This window comes from Buceros rhinoceros, unplaced genomic scaffold (genome assembly GCF_000710305.1).
Source record: "Buceros rhinoceros silvestris isolate BGI_N320 unplaced genomic scaffold, ASM71030v1 scaffold18716, whole genome shotgun sequence".
Lineage (NCBI taxonomy): Eukaryota > Metazoa > Chordata > Aves > Bucerotiformes > Bucerotidae > Buceros > Buceros rhinoceros.
The window spans coordinates 24136-46435 of record NW_010418311.1 but is presented as its reverse complement, the minus strand read 5'-3'; the positions used below and the strand labels follow the sequence as shown (position 1 = coordinate 46435).

The window sequence follows — 22300 nt, the reverse complement described above, 5'->3', positions numbered from 1 at the left end:
TTAAAGCCCTTTGATAAGGGCAGGAGCTGCTATAGTAGGAGTGATCGTAACCACTCTCCCAGCCTTACTGCAAAATCTTTATTAGCTTCATTTGTGGGTGACCCATAGTACTGTCCTCAGCAGTGCCTGCTGACTCATGTTTCTCATCTTGAGATGTTTGAGTTGGGAAGAAGTTTCCATGCCTGCACTTAGGAGCTTCCCTTAGTCTTGTTCGGGTTTTGAGCTCAGTCTGAAAGCTGTGACCCATCCAGATGGAAAACTGAAACAATCCCCCTCCCTCTATTACCATGAGGGTGTGGGCAGGGAGAGGAGGGAATTAAGGTTAAAGTTTTTCACTGCCATACTCAACAACTTTGAATAAAGTTACCTGAACCATTTGCTTCATGTACATGGTGCTTAGACCACCAAGGCTGGTTTTAATAAAAATGGGAGCTGTAGCACCTAGTAATGTATAGCATTAACAGGAGCAGTTCTCAGAGTAGATGCTTTAAGAAGTTTTTCTAGAGCAGATAAAGCAGGCAGTGGTGCAGTATCTCAGGCCCCTGTTTATGACTTGATCAATTAAAAGAAATCACAAACTAGTGGGAGCAAACTGGAGGTATTAAAACAGAATTCATAGATAATTCTTTCTGCATTCTTGAATCTGCTTGCATCTTGCCTGATTTTAGCAAGGAGCACGTGTTCACTCCGTTTTGCTGGAATATAAAAAAGTACACGCAGGCCCTTTAAATGAAAGACTCTGAAGTGTTCAGGTGTGTAGCCAGCTGGAAAACAGAACTGTGATTGAAATCACCAGGGTTAGAGCCTAAATATTTTTATGACTCTTAATCTAAACTTTTGGAGATCTAGGCCAGGTTTAAGAATCTTTTTGAGATGAACAAAACACTTGCATCCATGTTCTTTTGCTGACTTATGGCCTTTTTTTTCCCCCCTGAAAATGGACAGGTGCAATTTTCTTGTTAAGCTACAAAAAGTGCATAATTAAAACTGAAGTGTCAGGAATGTTCTGTTAATGTGAATAGACAGGAGATTCTGGTGCACCCTGAAGGGAGCTCTTAAAACACCAGTGCCTCAAACGTGTAGTAGAACCAAGAGTGCAGACAGAGCAGTGATCTCCTGTGTGCCACAGTGTGTGGGTGCAGCATCAGGAAAGCTCCTGGTTTATCTCAAGGATTTCGGGCGAGAAAAATTGTGAGTGCATGTATGTGTACACATATGGATGAGAGGCTCAAAGAATCTAATACAAGCTTTGATAGAGGTCTGTTTCTAATGGGCAGAGCTCCAGTAACTTTGGTGTGTTCTGTGTCTGCACCTCCAGGGGACTCCAACCTGCACTTCAGTAACAGCCACACATCCGTCACCCTGGGCAGCCTCCTGGATGACCAGCACTGGCACTCGGTTCTCATAGAGCGTTTCAACAAGCAAGTGAACTTCACGGTGGACAAGAACACCCAGCATTTCCGAACAAAGGGGGATTCAGATCACTTGGATATTGATTATGAGGTGTGTGAAGCCCTTTAAGTTATAACCTGGGAGATGAGGCTGAATTGATAAAAAATTAATGTGATGGAAAACAAGCACCCTATGAGCTGTTTCTTTCCACCAAAGACCCTTTCTTTATTTAATATTTCCCTCCCAGAGAGCTCCTTTCATAGTTAACATAGTAAACATAGGCTCTGTGCAACTCTGTATATGACAGTCTAAGAAAATGGCCAGTCTCTGGGATTGGATTATGTTTATACTGGATTATTATGCTTACATCGGATTATGGTTACTCTTCAAAGTATGTCAGACTTAGAGCTAGACTAAAAGGTATAGTCTGGGTTCTACTAAATCTGCATGGAGCAACCATACTTATCTGTAGAGAGACATGCTGTGTCATCAACTCCAATACAATTTTAATGGGATCATTGGGCATCATTCCTGCATCTGTTTGACATGACCATGGGGATACCAGCCCTGAGCCGTGCCTCTATCCAGCCACCACTTGCTCAAATTACACCTCTCCACATAGAGATGAGCAGGTAAAGACTGTTGTCTTCTCACTAGGAATGGAAAACCCTGAGTACGACTGAGACAACTGCGTTTCACGCAGGTCCCTTCACATCTGGGTTGTGATAAAGTACCTCCTGGTCTAGGGAGCTAAAGCAGCTCAGTCAAAGAAGGACTGAGCAGAGGAAACATCCTGCATGCCCATAAAACCTGAGGCTGGTGTGCTCCCCTGTGATGAGGCCAAGATGTGGCAGAGTGCAGTTTCCATTGCTCCAGAAGTTCAGTGCTGCAGTAGTTGGTAAAAAATACCTTAAAAACACTTTTATATCATCATATCTATATGCAGGGCAGTTCCTCATCTGTTTCTTCCATAAATGCACACCTCTGTGCAAATTACCCATGTTCATTTTTATTCCCATGCGCTTGTCTACTCACTCTGGCTGGCCCACAAGGCACAGGGTCATGCTTGCACAGTTGGAGCCATCACCCTGTCTGGATGCATTGAGCTGGCATGGTTCATTGCTTAAAAGACCACAAGTTTCCCCTGTGCACTTTGGATTCATTTCTCCGGAAAGGATCAATTCCCAGCGCACCCAAGGGACAAAAGCAGACAGCCCAGCCGTGGCAGGTGTCTGCTCTCTGCTCCTCTCATGTTCTGGCTGAAATTCCCTTCTTTGCATTTCACAAAGCAGGGTGGAGAAAGTGGTACCTGTGCCCTGGCACTGCTGTTCCAAATCATGAGCGTATTTAGTATGGAAAGCAGAATTGAGCAGTGAGATTCTGGAACAACTTCAGACTGAAGTAGCAAGAGCCAAATCTGTAACTACTTTTAAGGTGGAGCTGAGAAAAGCCAAAGAATTGAGTCATCAGCTTTCCTAATTTCAATGTAATAAAATTCCTTGCTTCCTGCTACAGGGTTGATACCAATTAGGGAAAACTCAGGCTCCAATGTAATTTGCAGCATGTTTTTCCTGATGTTCCAAAACAGGGAGCATGCTAGAGAAGATCTTCAGCTGGTGTAAATCGGCATCACCACTGGCCTCTGGGATACTCATTCCTAGACCCTGGTGCTTAGTTTTTCACACCATGTGTTTTCTTTCCATTTGCACTGACACAATCCTTCAGTCAAAGCTTACAGGGATACAGTCTACCGAAAGTTTATCTCAGTGCGCTTTAGGGGTTTAAGGCCTTGCCGAGGGTAATAAAACCATTAGTTTGGTAATTAAATTATTACAAATCACAAAGGAACCTGTTTTCTTAATAGTGCAGTGGTATAATTGATACCAATTTTTATTCTGGTTTTGAAACTCAGTACAGAGTCACTAAGCAGGAGACAAAGAATAGAACATGAAAGAAGGAAGGTCTGGTGTTTTAAGGAAGAACTAATGATTCTCACTGGAAAAAAAAACTTCGCTACCACTTAAGCCCTTGTGTCAATAACAAACCTGCAAGTGGTGTAAAGTAGTAGTCTGTTCATTCTTTACTTCTGTGAAGTGATCAATTAATACAACTGAGGTGCAAGTTCATTAAGGACTTGTTTTCAAAGAGGTGCTTTCAAGGTATCCATTTGTTACATATCCCAGCTTGTTAGGTGGAGTGGGAGGAAGAATAACCCCCAAATCTGCTTTTATTTTTGTAATAAAGAGCTGAGGCAAGCCATTAGGAGCTGTGACAGCAGCTGTCAGTGGGTCGGCAGGGCTGCAGAGCAGAGCATGTCCTTGCTGCAGTGGATACAGCAGGGCTGCAGCACTGCTACTGATGCACTGCAACCTCTGTGAAGTGTGGTGGCTCCAGGATCACCACCTGCATTATATGACTTATGATGCTTCTGGCTGCAATGAGAAAAAAGACTAAAACCCCAATGGTACCACCAATGAGACTTTGCTAAAAATGCCGGTGGAGCTAATTAGAAATGAGCTGTGACATCTGAAAAATGAAAATAGGATTATCAGAAGTTTTTTTGCTTGTGGGTGGTTTTTTTTTTTTTTTTTTTTTTTTTTTTTTTTTTTTTTTTTCTTTCTGTCTTTTCTTAGGAATTTAAAGTAATTATGCTCCAAGGATTTTGGAAGCTTTATTTTCCTAGGGCTCTTTGTCCTCCAATTAAGTGGTGAGTTGTAATCTGCACAGTACTAACATCTTCCAGTACTTAGAAAACAGCATAAGTTTTGTATAAATGTTAACTTGCAGAACATTTCCACTGCACTTCTCAGTCTGAAATACCATGTGCGAGTATTGTAAAGACCGAACCAGACTAAAATCTAGGGAAGACGATCACAGGTACAAAAGGGGTAGTTTGTGTGTGTGACAGTACCCTCCACTGGCTGACACCAGAACTGTTCAGATTTGTGCTTGGTGGAAAGGGTTGTCTCCAGCTCACAGGCAAACCCAGTGCAGGAAGAGTTTATTCCCTCATTGTTTGGCGGTTCCTGGCCGCCTTGGTCAGCTGCTGATTGGCAGCCCCCAGAAAGGGGGCTCCAGGCTGGAGACCATTTGAACATTACCTTTGTGTTGAGTGTTGCTGGATTGGGGTTGGTAGTACTAGGTTGGTGAAATGGTGTGTCGAGGTATTTTGAAAGCTGTTTCCAAACTAGTGAGCTGTGTGCCGTAGCAGTGTCTCTCCAGCAGCTCTGGCCTGTAATTCCCCTGCTGGGCAGCCAAGCCCTGCCTTGTGCTCTGAGGTGATGCTGTTGATGTGACTCAGTTCTTAGACACTACCCCAGCTGGCTGCATGAAGTGAGACTCTGTCCTGTGGCTCTTAGGGCGATGACTAAATACTGTTTTTGCTCTTTTTCCAAAAGCTCAGTTTTGGAGGGATTCCTGTCCCAGGGAAACCAGGAACATTTCAGAGGAAAAATTTCCACGGGTGCATTGAGAACCTCTATTACAACGGAGTCAATGTAATTGACCTGGCAAAAAGGCGCAAACCTCAGATCTATACTGTGGTAAGAGACAATAATGTATGCTTTCCTTCTTTACTTCCATGTTGTTGGTGCTGCCAGCTGCACTGAATGAGTGGAGTTCAGATTTAGACAGCTATGGGCATAATTAGCTTGTTAAAATGATATTACTGAGGCTGACACCAGCCTGCGCTGACTGTTGTGGTGAGGGTTATTGAAAGACACATGTGGAAATTAATACATTTCTCTGACTTTCCAGGTGTATTAGCATTTCTTTGGAGAAAATTTTTAGAACCTTTTCCAAGATTAAAATGTGTCTTTTTGATGTCATGATAGAAGTCGGACACTTTTTTCTGGTTAGCTCATATAAAATCTTATTTTCTGAACCATTCTCCATCGCTGCTATGGAGTACAGTAGCAGCAAAATTTATTTTGTTATTTGGGTTGGTATTATAGGGAAGAATAAATGCTTCTTTTATTATTGGAAATATTCTCCTTTGTACTGCCCCTTATGTTCAGTGTATTGGTGGTTCTGAGAATTGATCTGGTACTAGTGTCTCTAAATGTGGGATCGTAGGGGTAAATCTAAAGGAACTACGGTCTTACAGAGCCTGCTAACGTAAAACATAAGCATAACTTCATATCTAATAATGTCCAAAATTACAGATATATTTAAATACCTCATGAGCAAAATAAAGAATATTTTATTTCATAAGAGGAGGGAGCAGTACTCTCCTATGCAGCCTTGACAAATTGTAAATAAATAATTCAGCTCTTTGTTTAGCTTGTGCCTCACTGCTGCACCATGCTTTGATATATGCCTTTTGGCTGATACTAGGCCTTTGGAGAATATGGAGGTGAAGCTGCTTCTGTCTCACATGACATCTTCTAGTTTGTAGTAATGTCTGTAAACAGACTGAAGCTACAAGAATGCAAGCCAGAAGACCACTAGAAGTTCTTCCTTTCCTCACTTTCCCTGCCGAGGCTAAGACTTGAATGTACAGGGAAATGGAAAATGGAAAGGTGATGGGTGAGAACCCCTGCAATGTGTTGCTGACAGTCAAGACTGCCTCCAGGATGCTCCTCTAGCCTGGGACTGAGAGACTCTGTTTTAATAACCTCAAGTTTGATTACTTTGACACAGGACTCTAAGGCACAAATCTTATGAACTCTGTTAAATTGCTCTTCCCCTCAGTTTACTTTATAAGGGGAGCAAAGAGCCCTGGTCTGCTTCTTAGGTCGTTAAACAGCTGGTTGTTTTGCCAGCTGGCTGATGGGAAGGCCTTCCTAAAGGGGGAAAGTATTGTCTGGGCATAACGTGGCCCCAAGCAATGAAACTCTGTTATCACAATACTTGATTCAGCCAATACTAGACTGGAGGGCTAGAAATCCTGCTTCTCATTAATTTGAGGTTGCAGGGATGCATCCGCATCTTTCAATCTCCCTTACAGAAGTGATAATTTAATGCCATAGTTTTCAAAGCCTGGCTGCTCTACTGCATTTTGCAAGATTTATGAGCTGCTGTGCCTGTGACATTTTTGTATGCAAAGTGCATGGAAAGGTTGCCATGCTCACGGTGGCTCATAATCTTAGATGAACACCCTTATATAGGAAAGAATCCCTCTAAATCTGTTGTTTTCTAACATGCTTTTCATCACAGCTATTTATCTCCTGTAGCAAGTCCTCAGGTACTTCCAGCTTTCACAGGCTGATCTCCCTCTTCCATCTTCCTACTCTTCCCCACTCCTTAGCAATTTACTTACTCAAATTAAAATAACGTGTTCTTGCTAAATGCAGTCTTTTGCCTGCCAGACTTCCTCTGCACTAAATGCTTTTACTCAAAGTTCATTCAGGTTTTTAAGCAACAATCTATATCCCCAGGGAGCCTCAAGCTTCTCTGCTTCACATCTTTGTAGTTGCTAAGATTGTCTGGAGAGAAAACAAGATGAAAGGAACAGCACAGAAGAATGAATAAATATATCAGGGACTTAGAATCACCTTTTCCAACATCATGTTTTGTACATGTGTTCTCTCCCCACAAGCTAGATATCACTGAAAGTGGTTCTGCATTGTTAGTCTGCAAAATACCTTTGTCTCTTAAAAAAAAAGGGAGTATTTGAGGACAAACTGGCCGGTTTGGGATTAGAAAGCCATTACTGCTCAGAGACATTAGGTTTTGCCTCCGGAAGGGGGGCAGTCTTCCAGCACTCATTTTCTGTGCCTTTGTGAACATTGGCACAGTCTTGGAGCCAAACTTGTGGGCTGCCATACCCATCAACTTTGGGGTTTTTTTTGTTGTTGACATCTTTCACACAAGCAGGAGAATGATACGATAGCTTTGGAGGTATAGATTTCCTTTTATGAAGTAGTTCCTCATCCGTAGAAATGATGGTTCCAAATCAGCTACATTTGAAGGCAGAGGAAGAAAATACAGGTTGTCGATAGCAGAGTCCTGTGTTATGTAGCGTACTCTTGGTGGTGGCTATGATTATCATTCTGCCTGTTCTTTTCTGTAACTCATTTGCGGTTGTCAGACGCGCAATAAATCCACTTGAGAAGACATCTCAAGATAACGAGGCAGCCTGTCTCTTTGAACTGGAACTTGCCTTCAGAATTCCATTTTTATATTGCCTGATACTTAACCTCTCTACATGGCAGCCCTATCTATTTGGACAGGCTATCTGTCTTCTCTCCGGGTCTCCTCTAACCTGATGGCATGTTGTAGGGTTTTTGTTCGGGTTTTGGGTTTGGGTTTTTTTCCTCCTCTAGGTCGTTGGATGTAGAGAAATGATAGGGGATCTTTTATTTGCTCTCCAAAGGGATTACTGGATTTAATTGCAAGAGGTTATGAGAAGTCAAATTTCTGTAATGACGACTGTCATAGGTCGTAAGGCTGGACCCTCAATAAATGCTTTTCAAAGATAATCTAAAGGTTTGCCCTATTCACTCACTGTCTTCTCAGCACAAAAGGAGTGCAGATTGCCCATCATGAGAAATGGGACAGCAGTTACTTGCGCTCATTGGGCATGTGGTTATGGGCAGGAAAACATGCTTCTAGGAGCTGTGTTTACAAGAAGCAGAAGGGCAATTGTCCTTTACAGAAGGATATCTGACCTGTTGATATCTGGGATGGTGAAATCCTTGTTGAGGCATTTTGTGCTTGTTAAGAGTGTATGTAGATGCAGGAGGGGATGAGACAAGTTCTAAGAAGAAAAGTTCATTGAGAATTGCTAAATACAAACTGCTACATAGGTTCTGTACGTTTAGAGAAAAAATAGTTACAGCATCCTGAAAGTAGCTAGAGTAATCTTGCCATCAGTGGTTGCCTACTGCTAGTTTCAGGTTGCACCTTTAGAAACCACTCTAATGTGACCTTTGTTTAGGGTCTGACGTCTTCCTGTGTGTCACTGGTTTGTGATGCCAAGGTAAGAAGATGTCTAGCTGAAGAAAAGAAATGAAGAGGTCATGAAAAGATGCTATGTGTGATATTCTCAGTTGTGCACCCTACATGCTCTACTAAAACTGAGGAAAACCCTATCCCTTTTCCCTTTTGTTACCTTCAGCTAATAGGAATTGGAGTTGTATTTTTAGTTAGCAGAACAAACCCTGAGCTAACTTGAGAGGAGTGCAGGATATTTGTAAAGCAGGAGTTGTCAGCCCTTAGATATGCTTGAATTTCTACGTTGGGCTGCCATGTTGAGCCTGGCAGTGACAATTCAGCACAGCAAAGGATGTGGTGACACATAAATGCATCACTATAGTGCCTCAGGGAAATAACCAATTGCCAGCATCAAAGAGGGAAGAAAGATACCTACTGACAGGAGAATGTAAACTGATAATTCATTCCCTCTATAGAGAATCCAAACATACTATTTTATTAAGCTGATTTGAGATACCTTCATCTTGAGAAGAATTTACTTGCTGCACATGTCTGGTTCTACCAAAGTGCTATTGCAGTGTTGATATGTCTGTGAATATCAGACTGGTGATCTGAGAAGGCCCCTACTAGGGTTTGGGAAACTAGGAGTTAAATGTATGTTTTGTTATTGTTATTTAATTTTCATCAGTTTCTGCACTGCAGTCAGACTATAGGAAGCATAAATAAATAATGTTGAAACTATTTAGTGACGTTTTTCACAACTTCCCATAGGACTGAGTTGAATGTATTAAAAAAAAATATGCAATTATTTAATGAAAGCGTGAGTCATACACACATACTAAAAGGATACAGCTGTTCTTTAGATAAGGCAGGTGAACTCAGATTCCAGAAATATTTTATTCCTGTAAAAATAGCCTTTTATGGTTTCTTCTACCTTCCTGTTTGCTCTCTGGGTCTCCAGATGAGTCTCCTTTGCATCCTACCTGCAGAGTGGAATAGTAAGAAAGTCTATATACATAGCATTCATTTTAAGGTCCCATTTTATTTTTGGTGAATGGTATTACAGGATTGTTTTGAAAGAAATCAGTGTGTCACCTCAGCCAAGGTCTTGAAATAAAGTCTATTTAAATAACAGTTTTCCCATTGATTTCAGTTGGCTTTGTCCACAACTCTAAAGACTTTCAATCTGTTAATATTTAATCCAGCATGTAGCTGCAATAATAAACCCTCCTTTTCTTGATATAAAATTTCCTTTGTTTTAGGAGTTCTATATTTGTGCTGACCACAATTGAAGGAAATCTTTTTGGGGAGAGTTATAAAAAGAATATAGCCAGACTAATTGATGTATGCAGAAAAAAAATGACACATTTTTGAGCAAACTAGGCCTTTTTGAGAGGCATCAGCCTTCAGCAAATTACAAGTTAGAAACAATTGTTCAGAGTTTAATTTATTACATTATCTAGACAGTCAGTTGAGTGAATAGGGCAGTTAGTACCTGCTGAGTAGAGGAAGGTATTTCAAGGGGCGAGGTGATAAGGCTGTTAGTCCCTATAGAAGAGCAAAAGAGATGGCTAATTATTGTCACAGGAGTTAGCAGGGGATAAGAAAATGGGGAAGAATGTAATTTGCTGTAAAGCCCAGGCTTGAATGTCTTTTTTTTAAGGACTTGTTTCAATTGCTAAAGCCTTGGAAACTGCTTGGTACTCAACTGCTCGGCCGGACAGAAAGGGCCAAGCTTACCCCATCACAATCAAGATCCTGGAGTGTGTGCAGTTCCTACCAACCATTTAGGCTGGTGTTGTGCTATGATGCACAGATTAGAATTTAAGAGAGGAAAATCTATTAAAGAAAACTAATACTTCAAAAAAATATAGCTGTTAAGAATTGCATTCTATGCACTTCACTATTTTAAGGTAGATGTGGCTCTATTTTCATGATAATAATTAAAAAAGAAATCTCCTTGCTGTTGTGTTTATTTCCAAGTAATAAAACCTAATAAACTGGGTATCAGTTTACCTTGAACTGGAACAAAAATGGGGCTTGAATTATGCTAATTTGCTGGTTTGATTTAAGACTTCGATCTCGTTCACCTCTGGCGATGTCAGTACGAAAGGCTGGCTTCACTCCTGCTTGTTCAAAGCAGGGTGTGTTGAGTCTGGCTGAGATGGAGATGATTTTCCCCATAGCAGCCCTCATAGTGCTGTGCTTTGTTTTGGTAACAGAAAGGTGTTTTGGCTGCTGCTGAGCACTGCTCACCCAGCATCAAGGCTGTCCTGCTGACATTTACTTTCCCCTCACCAGTAGGCTGGGGGTGGGCAAGATCTTGGGAGGGGGCATAGCCAGGACAGCTACCCAATCAAGAAGGATATTCCGTACTGTGTGACATCTGCTCAGCAATACAAGCTAAGAGAAAGGAGGAGGAGGGGACATTTCTTATTGCAACATTTGTCTTCTGGAGCAACTGGTACGTGTACTGAAGCCATACTTCCTGGGAAGTGGCTGGACATCACCTACTTCCCACCTGGGAAATGAAGAATAAATCTTTTGGGTTTTTTCTTCTTCTACACACCTGTGCTTTTGCTTTATTAAACATAGTTTATCTTGACCCACAAGGTTTTTGCCATGTTATTTCCACCACCAAGCCCTGCCTCACACCGAGCAGGAAAATGATAGAGCAGCTTGATGGGCACCTGGCATTCAGCCAAGGTGAACTCACTACCAAGGGAAAATATTAAGTGGTCTATATTGTTTCACAGCTCATCCTGTGCTCTTTTTTCCTTTTTCTTTCTCTCTGAGTGAAGTGATGTACAATTTTTCCAAATTACCTCTATATTTGCTCCCATCTTTTGTCAGCAAATCTTAGCTATCGTATCATATAATGAAACAATAATGTACAGTTACTGTGGGCATAAAATGGATAAAATTCTTTGTTTCACTTCTGGCCAGTGACATGATTTAGGAGTCTGAGATAGAGAACATCCAGAAATGTCTAGCCAAGCATCTCATCTCTGATTCTGTCATGGTCACAATGTTTCAATTCTTTTGAAGCTTGCTTTTTTGTCAAATGCTACTTTTTCCACGTAGGAACATTATCTTAATGTAAACAACTTAAGTCTATGTGATAACCAATTAGCATTTTATTCACATACTTGATACCTAGAGGGAGTGAAGGTAGGGAGTTCGCTATCACAAGGATATGCTACATTCAGTGAAACCTGGATCAGCAAAGTTGTCAGATTTCCATCATGAAATTTTGCTCAGAGAAAGAGAAACCCGCCTCAATATAGGAACTTCTCTTAAAGTATGATCCCTGCCCTTGGAATGGACTAGCTCAGTCAGTGTTCTAGTCCTAACTCAAGTTTAACACCATATGTCTTGGTGCTCCACATCCTGTTTGAAGACAGTTTGCACCAGTATTTCAGAAGGCTGGAGCTGCTTTTTGTTCAGTGCTCAGCAATGTCTTAGTTCGAGAAGTACTTGAAATCTGTGTGGTTCTCCTGACATCTGTTCTGCTTGAGACAGTTAATTTAAAAACAGGGTTTGAAGTGGCCTCCCCCATTCTTAAAATCCGGTTGCTCAGAGTTGAATGACAGTCTTTTATCTTTTTAAAACTGCTTCAGAGGTCACCTTTTTCTTCTGTTAGTCTCTTTGCAAATTCATGCACAACCTCAGTCTCTTCATGGCTAGAAATAGTCCTCTAGTTTCCAGACTGGAGGTATTCTTACCGGTTTATCCACATTTGTATCTGAGCCAGCCCGGGGATTTTAGTCCCATTACCTGTCATATGAAACCTTCCTTTCTAATCCTCGACAGAAAAACAAGATATCCTTTTTATTGGATAGTATCCGTGGAGTGATTAATGAGGTAAGTGCATGCCCATTTAATTCTCTAAGCTGCAGGTAGAATGAGAGCTCAGAAATACTCATTTACTGTTCTTCCTCTTCAAGCTGTGATTTTGGCCTGTGTCCTTTGGTAGGCTAAATTTTGAGGATTTCAGTTCAGCTGTCAGTTTGAATAATTTCCCAAGGACATACTACTTTTGATTAGTATTCTGTGAGAACAAGAGGGATGTACGAGGAACTTGTTACCAATTGCCCTGACCGTGGTGGAGTAGCAGTCTTCTCTCTTCATTTAACAGTCCACAATGCTGCATGAAGATAGGCCAGAAAAGACTGAAATGATTCATTAAAGTTACACAGGTTTTACTGAAGTCCTGCAAAAGTCGCTGGAAAGACTCCAGACAGTTTTGGATGAGGCTTATGGCTCAGAGGATCTTCTATGTAATCCACTTTTATCCTCTTCTCTTAGCAACCATTTTTTTCCCTTCTCTTCACAGGAAAGGCTCTGATTCGTCCTTAAAATGCTGTAATGTGCTGTCACCTCTTCATTCAACATCTTACTTGAACAAGAACCATCTCTGCAGCTGTACTGTGCCTGCAGAAATCTAGTCTTGTCTTGAGACAAATGTCATGGCAGCCAGTGAACAAATTGCAAATATCTCCATTTCATTTCTAGGTTCAGAAGGTTTCTCTTATAAGAACAATAAGAACTCTTTTGTAAAGATTTCACTGCTTATTAGGGGAGTAATTAATCAGTCTGGAGATGATGGATTCAACGGAATTCTCAAACATCACATGATAGCTGGAGCTTCCAACAGCTGAGTAGACCTGAGCATCTCCTTTATTTTCTCTAGGGATTAGACTTTTCTTATCCCATTTGCTAGCCAATGAGCTTTTATTTTTCAGATTACCTGGGGTCAATTATGAAATCAAGTGTCTGCCAGAGGTCTTGCATGTACCCTGGAGAGTTCCAGAACTCTTTTGCCAGGTAAAGCAAAACGCTCCTGATCAGGCGCAGGTTTAGGGGGAGCTGGTTACTTTTCTGACTTAGACCTGGTGGTATAATTTGAGAAAACTATCTGGGGCAAATTTAGCTGGTTTTGTAATGGGAAGCTATCCCACTTCAGTGGACAAATGTTTTTCACAGTAACTGCTATGTATTTCTTTTTCAAAATTTCATGTTATTGTCTCTAGGAAGGTAGACATCTTTGGTCAGCGTAAGGATGTCAGAAGCTATTGTTGGTGTGTATTAACTACATCATTTGTTTTTGTTCTAGAATGCTGCTTTAAGAAGGTGTTTCCCTTCTAAATGAGTCAGTTGAACTGATTTAAGCTCCCATGGCATCAATCACTTTATTTAATGTTTTTTCTTGAATGTCCTGGCTACTTTTTTAGCTCAGATTAAAATTAGTTATGGCACTTACATCATGGAGGTCTCAATTCTTGAATAAGAGTAACAAAAAAGAACCTCCAAAAAGGCAAACGTGCCTCTTTTCTATCCTGAAAAGTACCTTTAATCCCATGAACACAGAATATTGCAGCACTGCCTTTATACGTTCCCACCTGCCTATTCTTGTGACAGGTGGTGTCACACCTCTGCTTTAGCTAGTCAATGGAGCTTGAAGTCTCACCAGTTTAAGTGTGGAAGGAGATGTGTAGATCCTGCCCCTATGTCCCAGCATTGGCCATGGGGTCAGTCAGCATTCTTTGCTGCACCTGACCCGACACAAGACTTCTCTATGGATCCCAGGTGGCACGCATTGCTAGCTAGTGTGAATGACTATAGAGTTTTGCAAAATTTTTCAAGGGATCACAACAATCCATGAGTTTAGGATTAGCTGCACGTGCTGAGAACCTCATATCAGAAGCAGACAGAAATTTGTCCTTATACTTGGGCCCATGCGTATGTATCAGGGATATTTTGCTATGATGCTGCTGCAAAGAGCTTGAAGCACATTGACTATGAATGGTCTTCACTCACTTATTTTAAGGTCATCTGAAAGTTTGTAGTGCATTGCAAACATGCTTTTTTTCATCTTAGCATTCCCTTCTCTGGCACCATTAGGTCAGTCTAGGCATAGCTTGTTCTGCTGGTAGGTAAAATCTGCAAAGAGCTTTGAGGCAAAAATCCTATCCAAATGTTGCAAATCCTCCCCTCTACAGTCTTGTATTTTGTTACAGCCTCCCAGTGCCAGTAAAGCGAATTAGATGCTTGAGTACAGACTCAAATAACATTTGAACTTCTCTCCACGCTCTGGTGTTATGTGTGTACAAGATCTGTAAATGACTTACTACTTTCTGTGGAGTTACTTGAATCGCTGTAAATGTCTAAAATCCAAAGATTTGTCATTGGCTTTTTAAATGTCTAAACCTTTAAAAAGCTCAAGAGAAAGTTAACCTTGTTTATATCACTGCAGTTGACTGTTTTCTGTAATTTGTCATGAATTCGATTGTAAATGGAGGTGGAAAAATAACAAAAACAACAACAAGCCTGTGACATCTCTTACGCAGGCAAAAACCAGCAGACAATAGAAACTTCTTGAAGGTTGAGATAAAATTTCCATCCTACTTCCTACCTGACTAATGTTCAGGTGAGTTTGGATAAGCTTTGAAGTATATCTCAAAACTCATTCTAACATGATATCCATGGATACCATTTGCTATTGCTAAATCTGGTATGATGTGTTCTGCACCTAACAGGACAGGGAGCACGTAAATACCTTGAGATACATATAGATATGCATATATAAAGGATTGTTTCATCCAGTAATAACTCTGTCTCTTTTTGGCACTTTATTTTCCGTTTCAAATGCCTTTCTAGTCTCTATTTTAAAAGTGGTAGGTAACAGTTCCATCAGCTGTCTGATATTTCTGAGAGGAATTCCCCAAGCGCTGTGCCACTTCCTACACATCTATCAAGTGCTGTTCATTATAATTATCCTGTTAGAGCGAGGTACCAGCTCTGATGAGAAGTGGTACCATGGAGAAAGCCTTTTATTTCAATGGTTTTATCAGATTCCAGTTGATATTTTACAAGGCCACCTAGTGTAAAGCAAGCTGGCTGCAACAGTCTCCTGAAGCGGATTTGAAAGACATGGCTCTGAAAGATGTGATTTCTTAAATGCATCCTGGTTTCTGTAGTGTTAGGGTTTTATTATATGGCTTGAATGACCTGGTTAGGTAATCTACAACAGCTGATCAAAATGGTGGAGTCACTTATCTGAACTACAGTGATTCATACTGGTACAGATGTTGCTGACTGCTTTGAGTAAGTGTGCTGCTCTTCTGGGCAAATAGCACCATGGATTTCAGGGCTGGATGGGTGAGGTAATCAACTAAGTTTTGCATTAAAATGGTGTGGGATTTCACCACACTGCTGTGTATGTAATGTTTTAATAATTCTTCAAAATGGCTCATGGAAACCATGGAACCTAGCACTGGCCAGGGAATGTCCTTATTGTTTCATCCCACTGTAAGCACTGCATTCAAGTTATTTTGTCTTCGAGTATCCTTATGAATTTTGGAATAATTTCAAAATCATTATTTTTAATTCTTTGTGTTATTATTATTAAGTGGACTTGTACTATTTATAGTAGCACAGGGCTGTGTCACTGTGGGTAAAAGAAAACATAAACAGTACTGCTACTGCTAGTTATACATTGAATATTTGAAATAAGTGCAGGAAGTTTGCCTCATGTTTTGTTCCATGTAGCAGATTCAAGTAGATAAGGGAGTTTTTACTTTTAAGGTTATGTAGCACTGGTGTAAGTGGGCACAAAAAGTACTGTTGTTAATGGCTGTATTTGGGCTTAGATTTAGTATAAATCTAGTCTGCTTGGTAGGTTCCCTGTGCATTGGAGGATGCTTCATTTTTTTAAATTGCAGCTTGTCCTGTTCACATCTCTGTGATCCCATTAGTGCAGGGCCAATGCAGGGCATTTGTATCACATGCCGCAGCACATGAAAGTGCAAGCAGACTTGCTATTCCTTTGTTGTCAGTTCTTGAAATCAGCATAGGTGCAAATGAGTTTGATTTTCTTGACACAAAGCTAAACTCGAGCTTGGAATTGGGGGTGCTGGGGAAGACAAAGCAGATGTAGCCATGTGGAGATGGTCTTTCTGGGCTAGCAAATAAGCCCTTCTGCACCCAGGCATGGTCTTGATATGGGACGTTTGCATATGTTTAGATCCTTCTAAGAACTGAGGTTTTGATTTTTTTTCATCCCCTCCATTTTGGATGAAAGTAAAATTTTGAAGTCTGTTGTGTTTTCCAGAATGGACAGGTATGTTTCCTACTGAGTTCCAAAGATCTGTGTCTGAACAGCGATACCTATTTCATCCTTGAAGACCTTTAGAAATTTAATGAGCTTATCCTAACTGTGGATGGTTTGGGATGACCAAAAAAAAATTGTCACGTTGATTACATTTGATTTTTATTGTTTGCAGGGGAATGTGACATTTTCTTGCTCAGAACCACAAATTGTTCCTATCACCTTTATCAGCACCAATCGAAGCTACTTGCTACTGCCCGGCACTCCTCAAATTGATGGTTTGTCAGTCAGCTTCCAGTTTCGAACATGGAATAAAGATGGCTTACTTCTGTTCACGGAGTTGTCTGAAAATTCGGGACCTCTCTTGGTTTATCTTCGGGGTGGGAGACTGACTCTACTTATACAGAAAGAGGCAGAGAGCCCAGTAGAAATCAGCGAAGGTACTTAATTTTTGTTTACCCTCACCTGTGTCTCTTTACAATGCAAAGGTCCAACCCCACAGGGTGAAAGAGTAGTGGAATAAAGAAGCCCCCAATCTTCCTTTCTCTCTTCAAATTTTCTCTTTGCTCTCCGTATTTAGAACCACTCTGTGTGGTTTGAGGTAGGTCTAAACATGGAAGGTTGATATACCAAGATCCCCAGACTCAATCTACCTGACAATTAGCTCAGCCTCTGTGTCCTTAAACAGTCATGCTAAATTTTCTGTGACTGTCAAGTCACATGAAGACCTTCCTGTTTCCTACCCTCCAACTGTGCAGAAACCGGCTGGGAGGCAGCTCAGCTGCTGCATCATTCCCCAGCACAAGTCAGGGCAACCTCAGAGCTGAATTTCTTCCTCTGACTGTAGCTTTATACTCTCCCTTTATGCTACACTCAGAAGAGAGACTGACCATGGACTTCCTGTCCTCACACTCCCTCATTGGCCTCCTTAGCTAGTTGTGCAGCTGCTGGGATGCAAGAGGGTGGAATGGGGTTGTCTGTCTGACTTGAAATTCAGGGGAAATTGCTTGTAAACACTTTACCAGAACAGCTACATATTGGCTTCCAGAGACAACAGGGGAACAATTTTAGACTGCACAGCAGAGGCAGGACCAGAGTGGTCCATCTGCCATCCCTGTGTGACCTATATATAAGCCATGCTGGCATCCCAAACAGAAATGTTCTTAGCCCAGGGTTTCCCTTGCCTCAGCCATACTGAGTGGGAAACTGGAAAATTAATTTTCTGTGTAGGTTTAATACCCAGTTTCCAAAGACGGATGAGTAATAGACTGATGGAACTCAGCTGGAACTAAATAATAATAATAGTGTTTTCTTTAAAAGAGCAGCTGTTTAAAAATATGTAATATTAAAATATTCCAGTACAGACTAAAAGAGGACAGATGTGTCTATTGAAAGAAGCAGAGATAAAATCTGACAAAGCTGTCAAAGCAGAGCTGTTCTGTATACATGTTTCTTTCCCCTTTATGATAGAAAATGAGGCAGCCCCGCATCTATTCTTATCATGTAGATTGGTACAGCCTTAGCTTGCTGCGATTGAACACTGAAAACGGAGTTTCCAGCCTTTATTGCAGTCCTAATTAAATTGTTGACAAAGCTGAGACAATGTCAATATTTGGTTGGGTGTATTTGCTTTTATGTAGTTCCGAAATCATGAACCCTGAGTCCAGCCTTTGGTGCTATCCAAAACATTGCTAAACTGCCTACTTCCACATGGAAAATATGCAGAAATTGCAAGTGCCTTGTTCTGCAGATGTCAGGTACTCACAATAAACTCATGCTTGCTCAAGAATGGACCCATTTTTGCCCCAAATGGGACCCATTTTGTTTTGACATATTTTCAAACTTTGACAAGATATTTCGCTTCAAAATGGACTTGTTCTAGTTGAAAAATCATCCACTTTTGCTGGGAAACCAGCCTCTTATTCTATGGAAATTGTGCATGTGTTAACAGCCATTACTGTGGAAATTGTCTCATTTTCAAATTTGTAATGAAATGGCTTTTCATACATGTAACACCCCTAATTTTTTTGTTTTGTTTTGAACTGTTCTCACACCCCTCACTAAGTGCTCGTTTGTTTCTTCTGCAAGCCACATTAACAAAACCTGTTCTATTAGGGAGAGGAGCAAATAGGAGTTGTATGTGCCTGTTTTCAGTGACTCCAGCCTGATGATAGCATATTATGAGCTGTAATTAGGTTACTTTTGATCTGCACCACTGTGTGTGAGCTCAGAAGCTTGCCCAGCGATTTTCACGGCTGTGGGAATAGAGGCTTCTTTGTAGCCACATGGTGCTATTTCAAGAGCCCTGAGATGCAATACAGATTTTCAGAAAAGGGAACAGAGAGGTTATTTCCTGCTTTACGCAAGTGTCTAGAGGAGAAAGAGGCTACCTATCACCTTCATGTATTCCTGGTCAGAGCAAGAATCCTAGCTCTCACAAGATGCGTGTTGAAATCCAATATGGAAAGGCTTTGGCACATCCATCAGTAAAACTGTGCGCTAGCTTAGTGCTGAAGGGTTCTAAGAAACACAAATCCTGCTGGTACCTACTGGAGATTGTTAGGCAGTTTCATACTGAAACCTGAGAACAGGATATGACCGTATCACTGAATGCAATCTCAGGCATGTATTTAGTACCAGCAGCTCAACAGAAATCTTCTCTGCATACTCCTATGAGCTGTAAGCATTTCCCAGCAGACTGCAGATAGACATAAACAGCTGTAAAATGCTAGAAAGGTGAAGAACCTGGCTGGCTTGATGAGTGGCCGCAGTATCAGAAGCAGATTAGATTAAAATATGAGATGACCTGCTTAAATACTCTCAAAAGCCTTCCCTTTCCTGGGCCTTTTCTTCTATGCCAGTTTGTTTCCAGAGGTAATGAGTTCTTTTCAGCTGCCAGTTCTCCTTTTTTTGGGGGGTCAGCTGCAAGTTTGTGGACACAAGTTGGAAGCAAAAGGGGGTTTGAAGAACAGTTGTCTTCTGCATCTCTTTTTTCATTCCTCATGCTTGTTTTTTGCCAGGCACCAATCTCCATGATGGGCTTTGGCATTCTGTTAACATCAATGCCAGAAGACATCGCATTACCCTGACACTGGATAACAATGCTGCCACTGCTAGCCATGCAACCACTGTCTCAAGGATCTACTCTGGGAACAGCTACTACTTTGGAGGTAGGTTGTTTCAGACAGATTCAGGACAGGGTTTCATGATGCAGATCTTCAGGTGCTCACCATTGAGGTCTCCCCAGGTGCAGAAAATGTTGTAACAACTGATGGTAGATCCCCGGCTGAGCTGCAGTGCAAACAGCACTGTGGGAAGATCAAAGAGTCTTGGTCAACCCTGACAGAGAGAGACTGAGCAGGACTGCTAACACAGCTGTAAAAATGGACTACGGGTAGTGGGTACCTACAAAGAGCTGGCAAAACCAGCAAAAGCTGTACAACTGTATTAGCTACGAGTGAGTTCTTTTTTCTAGTTAAAAGGCCTGAGAACTATTATTAATATTCCTGTAGATATCACTGTCTTGATCGGGCTCAGTGACTTTAGACTTCAGATCTTAATAGACATATGGCTCAGATCTATAAAGGTATTTATGTACTGTGCTCTCATGGAAATGAGATTGGCTCATGGATTGGCTAAATTTTAAAAATGGAAAGGAAGATCTTGAAAAATACTATCTTCTGCTTTTAAGAGTGCAAGCATTAATTTAGATAAAGGGAGTGTCATCAACTGTCTTTTTAGCTAACATATTTTTGTGTAGTGCTTACCGTAGTGAATCTCTGATCTCGATGAATCCTTTGGATACAGCACGAAGTGAGGATGCACAGGAGGCTTTGGATCTCAGAGCTAGCCAAATCCTGAGAAAGCTCAGATACAAATAGCTTTCTTGCTTGCTGTCCACAGGGTTTCATCTTTTAACTCTGTGCATCTCCTCAGCAGCAGAACTTAACCCATATTGGTTTTACAATTTGCACAGATTCTTTTATGGGAATCAGTTGCTATCAACTGCGTACTTTAAAGAAGATGGAAAAAACTCACATTTTGATTTTGCTTAGCAGATGTGAAAAAACCTCATACTCTGATATTTCTAGTGGCTGCTCTCTTTCTCTACCTCTTTTTTTTGGCTCACTGAAGGATTTATAACACAGAAGGTTGTGTAGCACAAGGAAGGAGAAAGTTGTGTAGCACAAACAATTAAAACACTTGGAATAATGAGACACTGAGTTCTTGCATCAGGAAATCCCAGCAGAAATAGATGAACATTCCAATATTATTCTCTGCCTCTTCTCTTTTCTCCCACAGGGTGCCCTGACAATTTCACTGATTCTCAATGTATAAATCCCATTACTGCTTTTCAAGGCTGTATGAGGCTCATCTTTATTGATAACCAGCCCAAGGACCTCATTTTAGTTCAGCAAGGCTCCCTGGGGAATTTTAGTGATTTACACATTGATCTGTGTGGCATCAAAGACAGGTAATTATTGTTTCTTCTTTCTTGTATTTGTTATTTTTTTCATCCTAGTGGTTTATAAATACAGGTCGTGTTAAGTGAAAATTCTAATCTGCCAACATTATGGATATTAGGCATAATAGAGCTACTAATAGAAAATATTACAGCAAAGATAGGAGGACTGGAGGGGAAATGGTTTCAATTACATGAGGCTCTCTTCACATTGACTTGTAGGAAATAAAGTATGCAAATTCAATCAAACTAGAGATTGGTGAAAGGATTAAATTTTATGCATAAACAACATTTGATTACTTTGAAGTTTTAGAGGGAAATGAAAGAGAAGGAAAAATTATTTGATTCATCAGAATGTGTCATCCCCTTAATATATTAGCTGGTTTTACTTAAGCAGATAATTCACAAATTTCCTTGTTAGCCATTACAGCACAGCATGTTTATTGTGAAGATATGGTACACCTCACACAACATACTGCCCATGAAATGTCTGTTTCTACCAGAGACACATTTCAGTTTAAATTCTGATGTGAGTTCCTCCTAAGCTGAAAGCTGACAGGGAACCCAGATATTATCATAAAGAGTGGAGAGAAAATAAGCAACCAATTTTTTCTGAAGTATTTCATAATTTCTCCATTGCTTCCTACGGGTTTTTAGTGTCTAAATATTTCTAAATTATTTCTGCAAATGTGTACTTTGAAGTTAGTACGTGGAATAATATACTCTGATTTTGGTTTGTTTTTTTTTTCTAATATAGCTAAGTTCTGAAAAATGGAAATGGAACTGCTGAAAATTTCACATGCTTCAGATAGTTAAGGAAGTAGTAAGGATCTTTTGGAAATACGTTAGGAAATTAAGCATTTAGTGTAATTTTTGCAGGCATCACTTAGAGAAGTGGAGCTGAAGGCTTTCTCCATTACTGCTTACTGTAGACGAAATTGATAAGATACGGATGATTTAACAAAAGGAAGTAAAATGTAAACTCTCCTGAGAATTAAGAAAAAGAAAGTATTTTGCTGGGTTGGTTTTTTTTATTTGGTTGGTTTTTGGGTTTTTTTTTTTTGATGGGGTTTTTTTGGTGGTTTTTTTTTTTTTTTGAAAAGAAGAGTCTTTAAGACGCAGTGGACTTTTCCAAGGTAACTTGTATATTTGTATGCTGATACGGAAGAGAATTGTTCTGTTACGATACAGAGACACTGTGGGATGACTTCAGTGCCTTCATTGTCACCAAGTTCAGGCTGCTATGTAAATCTGTGGTACTACTGCAACTGTCTTCCTCATCTTCAGGATTTCAGGATCCTAAGGGTGATCATACCATACCATTATTTAGGGCAAGGATGCAAACGTAATAAGAATGGTGGTGCTTTACATAATCATTGCCTTGACTATATCGCTAATGTAAACAAAAGTTATATATGATCGAGTGAAGATTAAAGCACTATCTTCCAATGCAGTTCTCT

General features: G+C 40.6%; 1 protein-coding gene across 1 annotated transcript in view; it reads left to right on the top strand.

Annotated features, from left to right (window-relative positions):
• The window catches only part of LOC104495526 (contactin-associated protein-like 5), a gene marked incomplete at both ends in the record, with an annotated part of 47803 nt that overhangs the window by 9230 nt on the left and 16273 nt on the right, over window positions 1-22300 (top strand). Inside the window, 5 exons of the mRNA XM_010138502.1 lie at window positions 1319-1503; window positions 4791-4931; window positions 16554-16818; window positions 19399-19548; window positions 20681-20852. Coding sequence (XP_010136804.1) covers window positions 1319-1503; window positions 4791-4931; window positions 16554-16818; window positions 19399-19548; window positions 20681-20852 — 913 coding nt within the window. The remainder of the gene's footprint in view (window positions 1-1318; window positions 1504-4790; window positions 4932-16553; window positions 16819-19398; window positions 19549-20680; window positions 20853-22300) is intronic.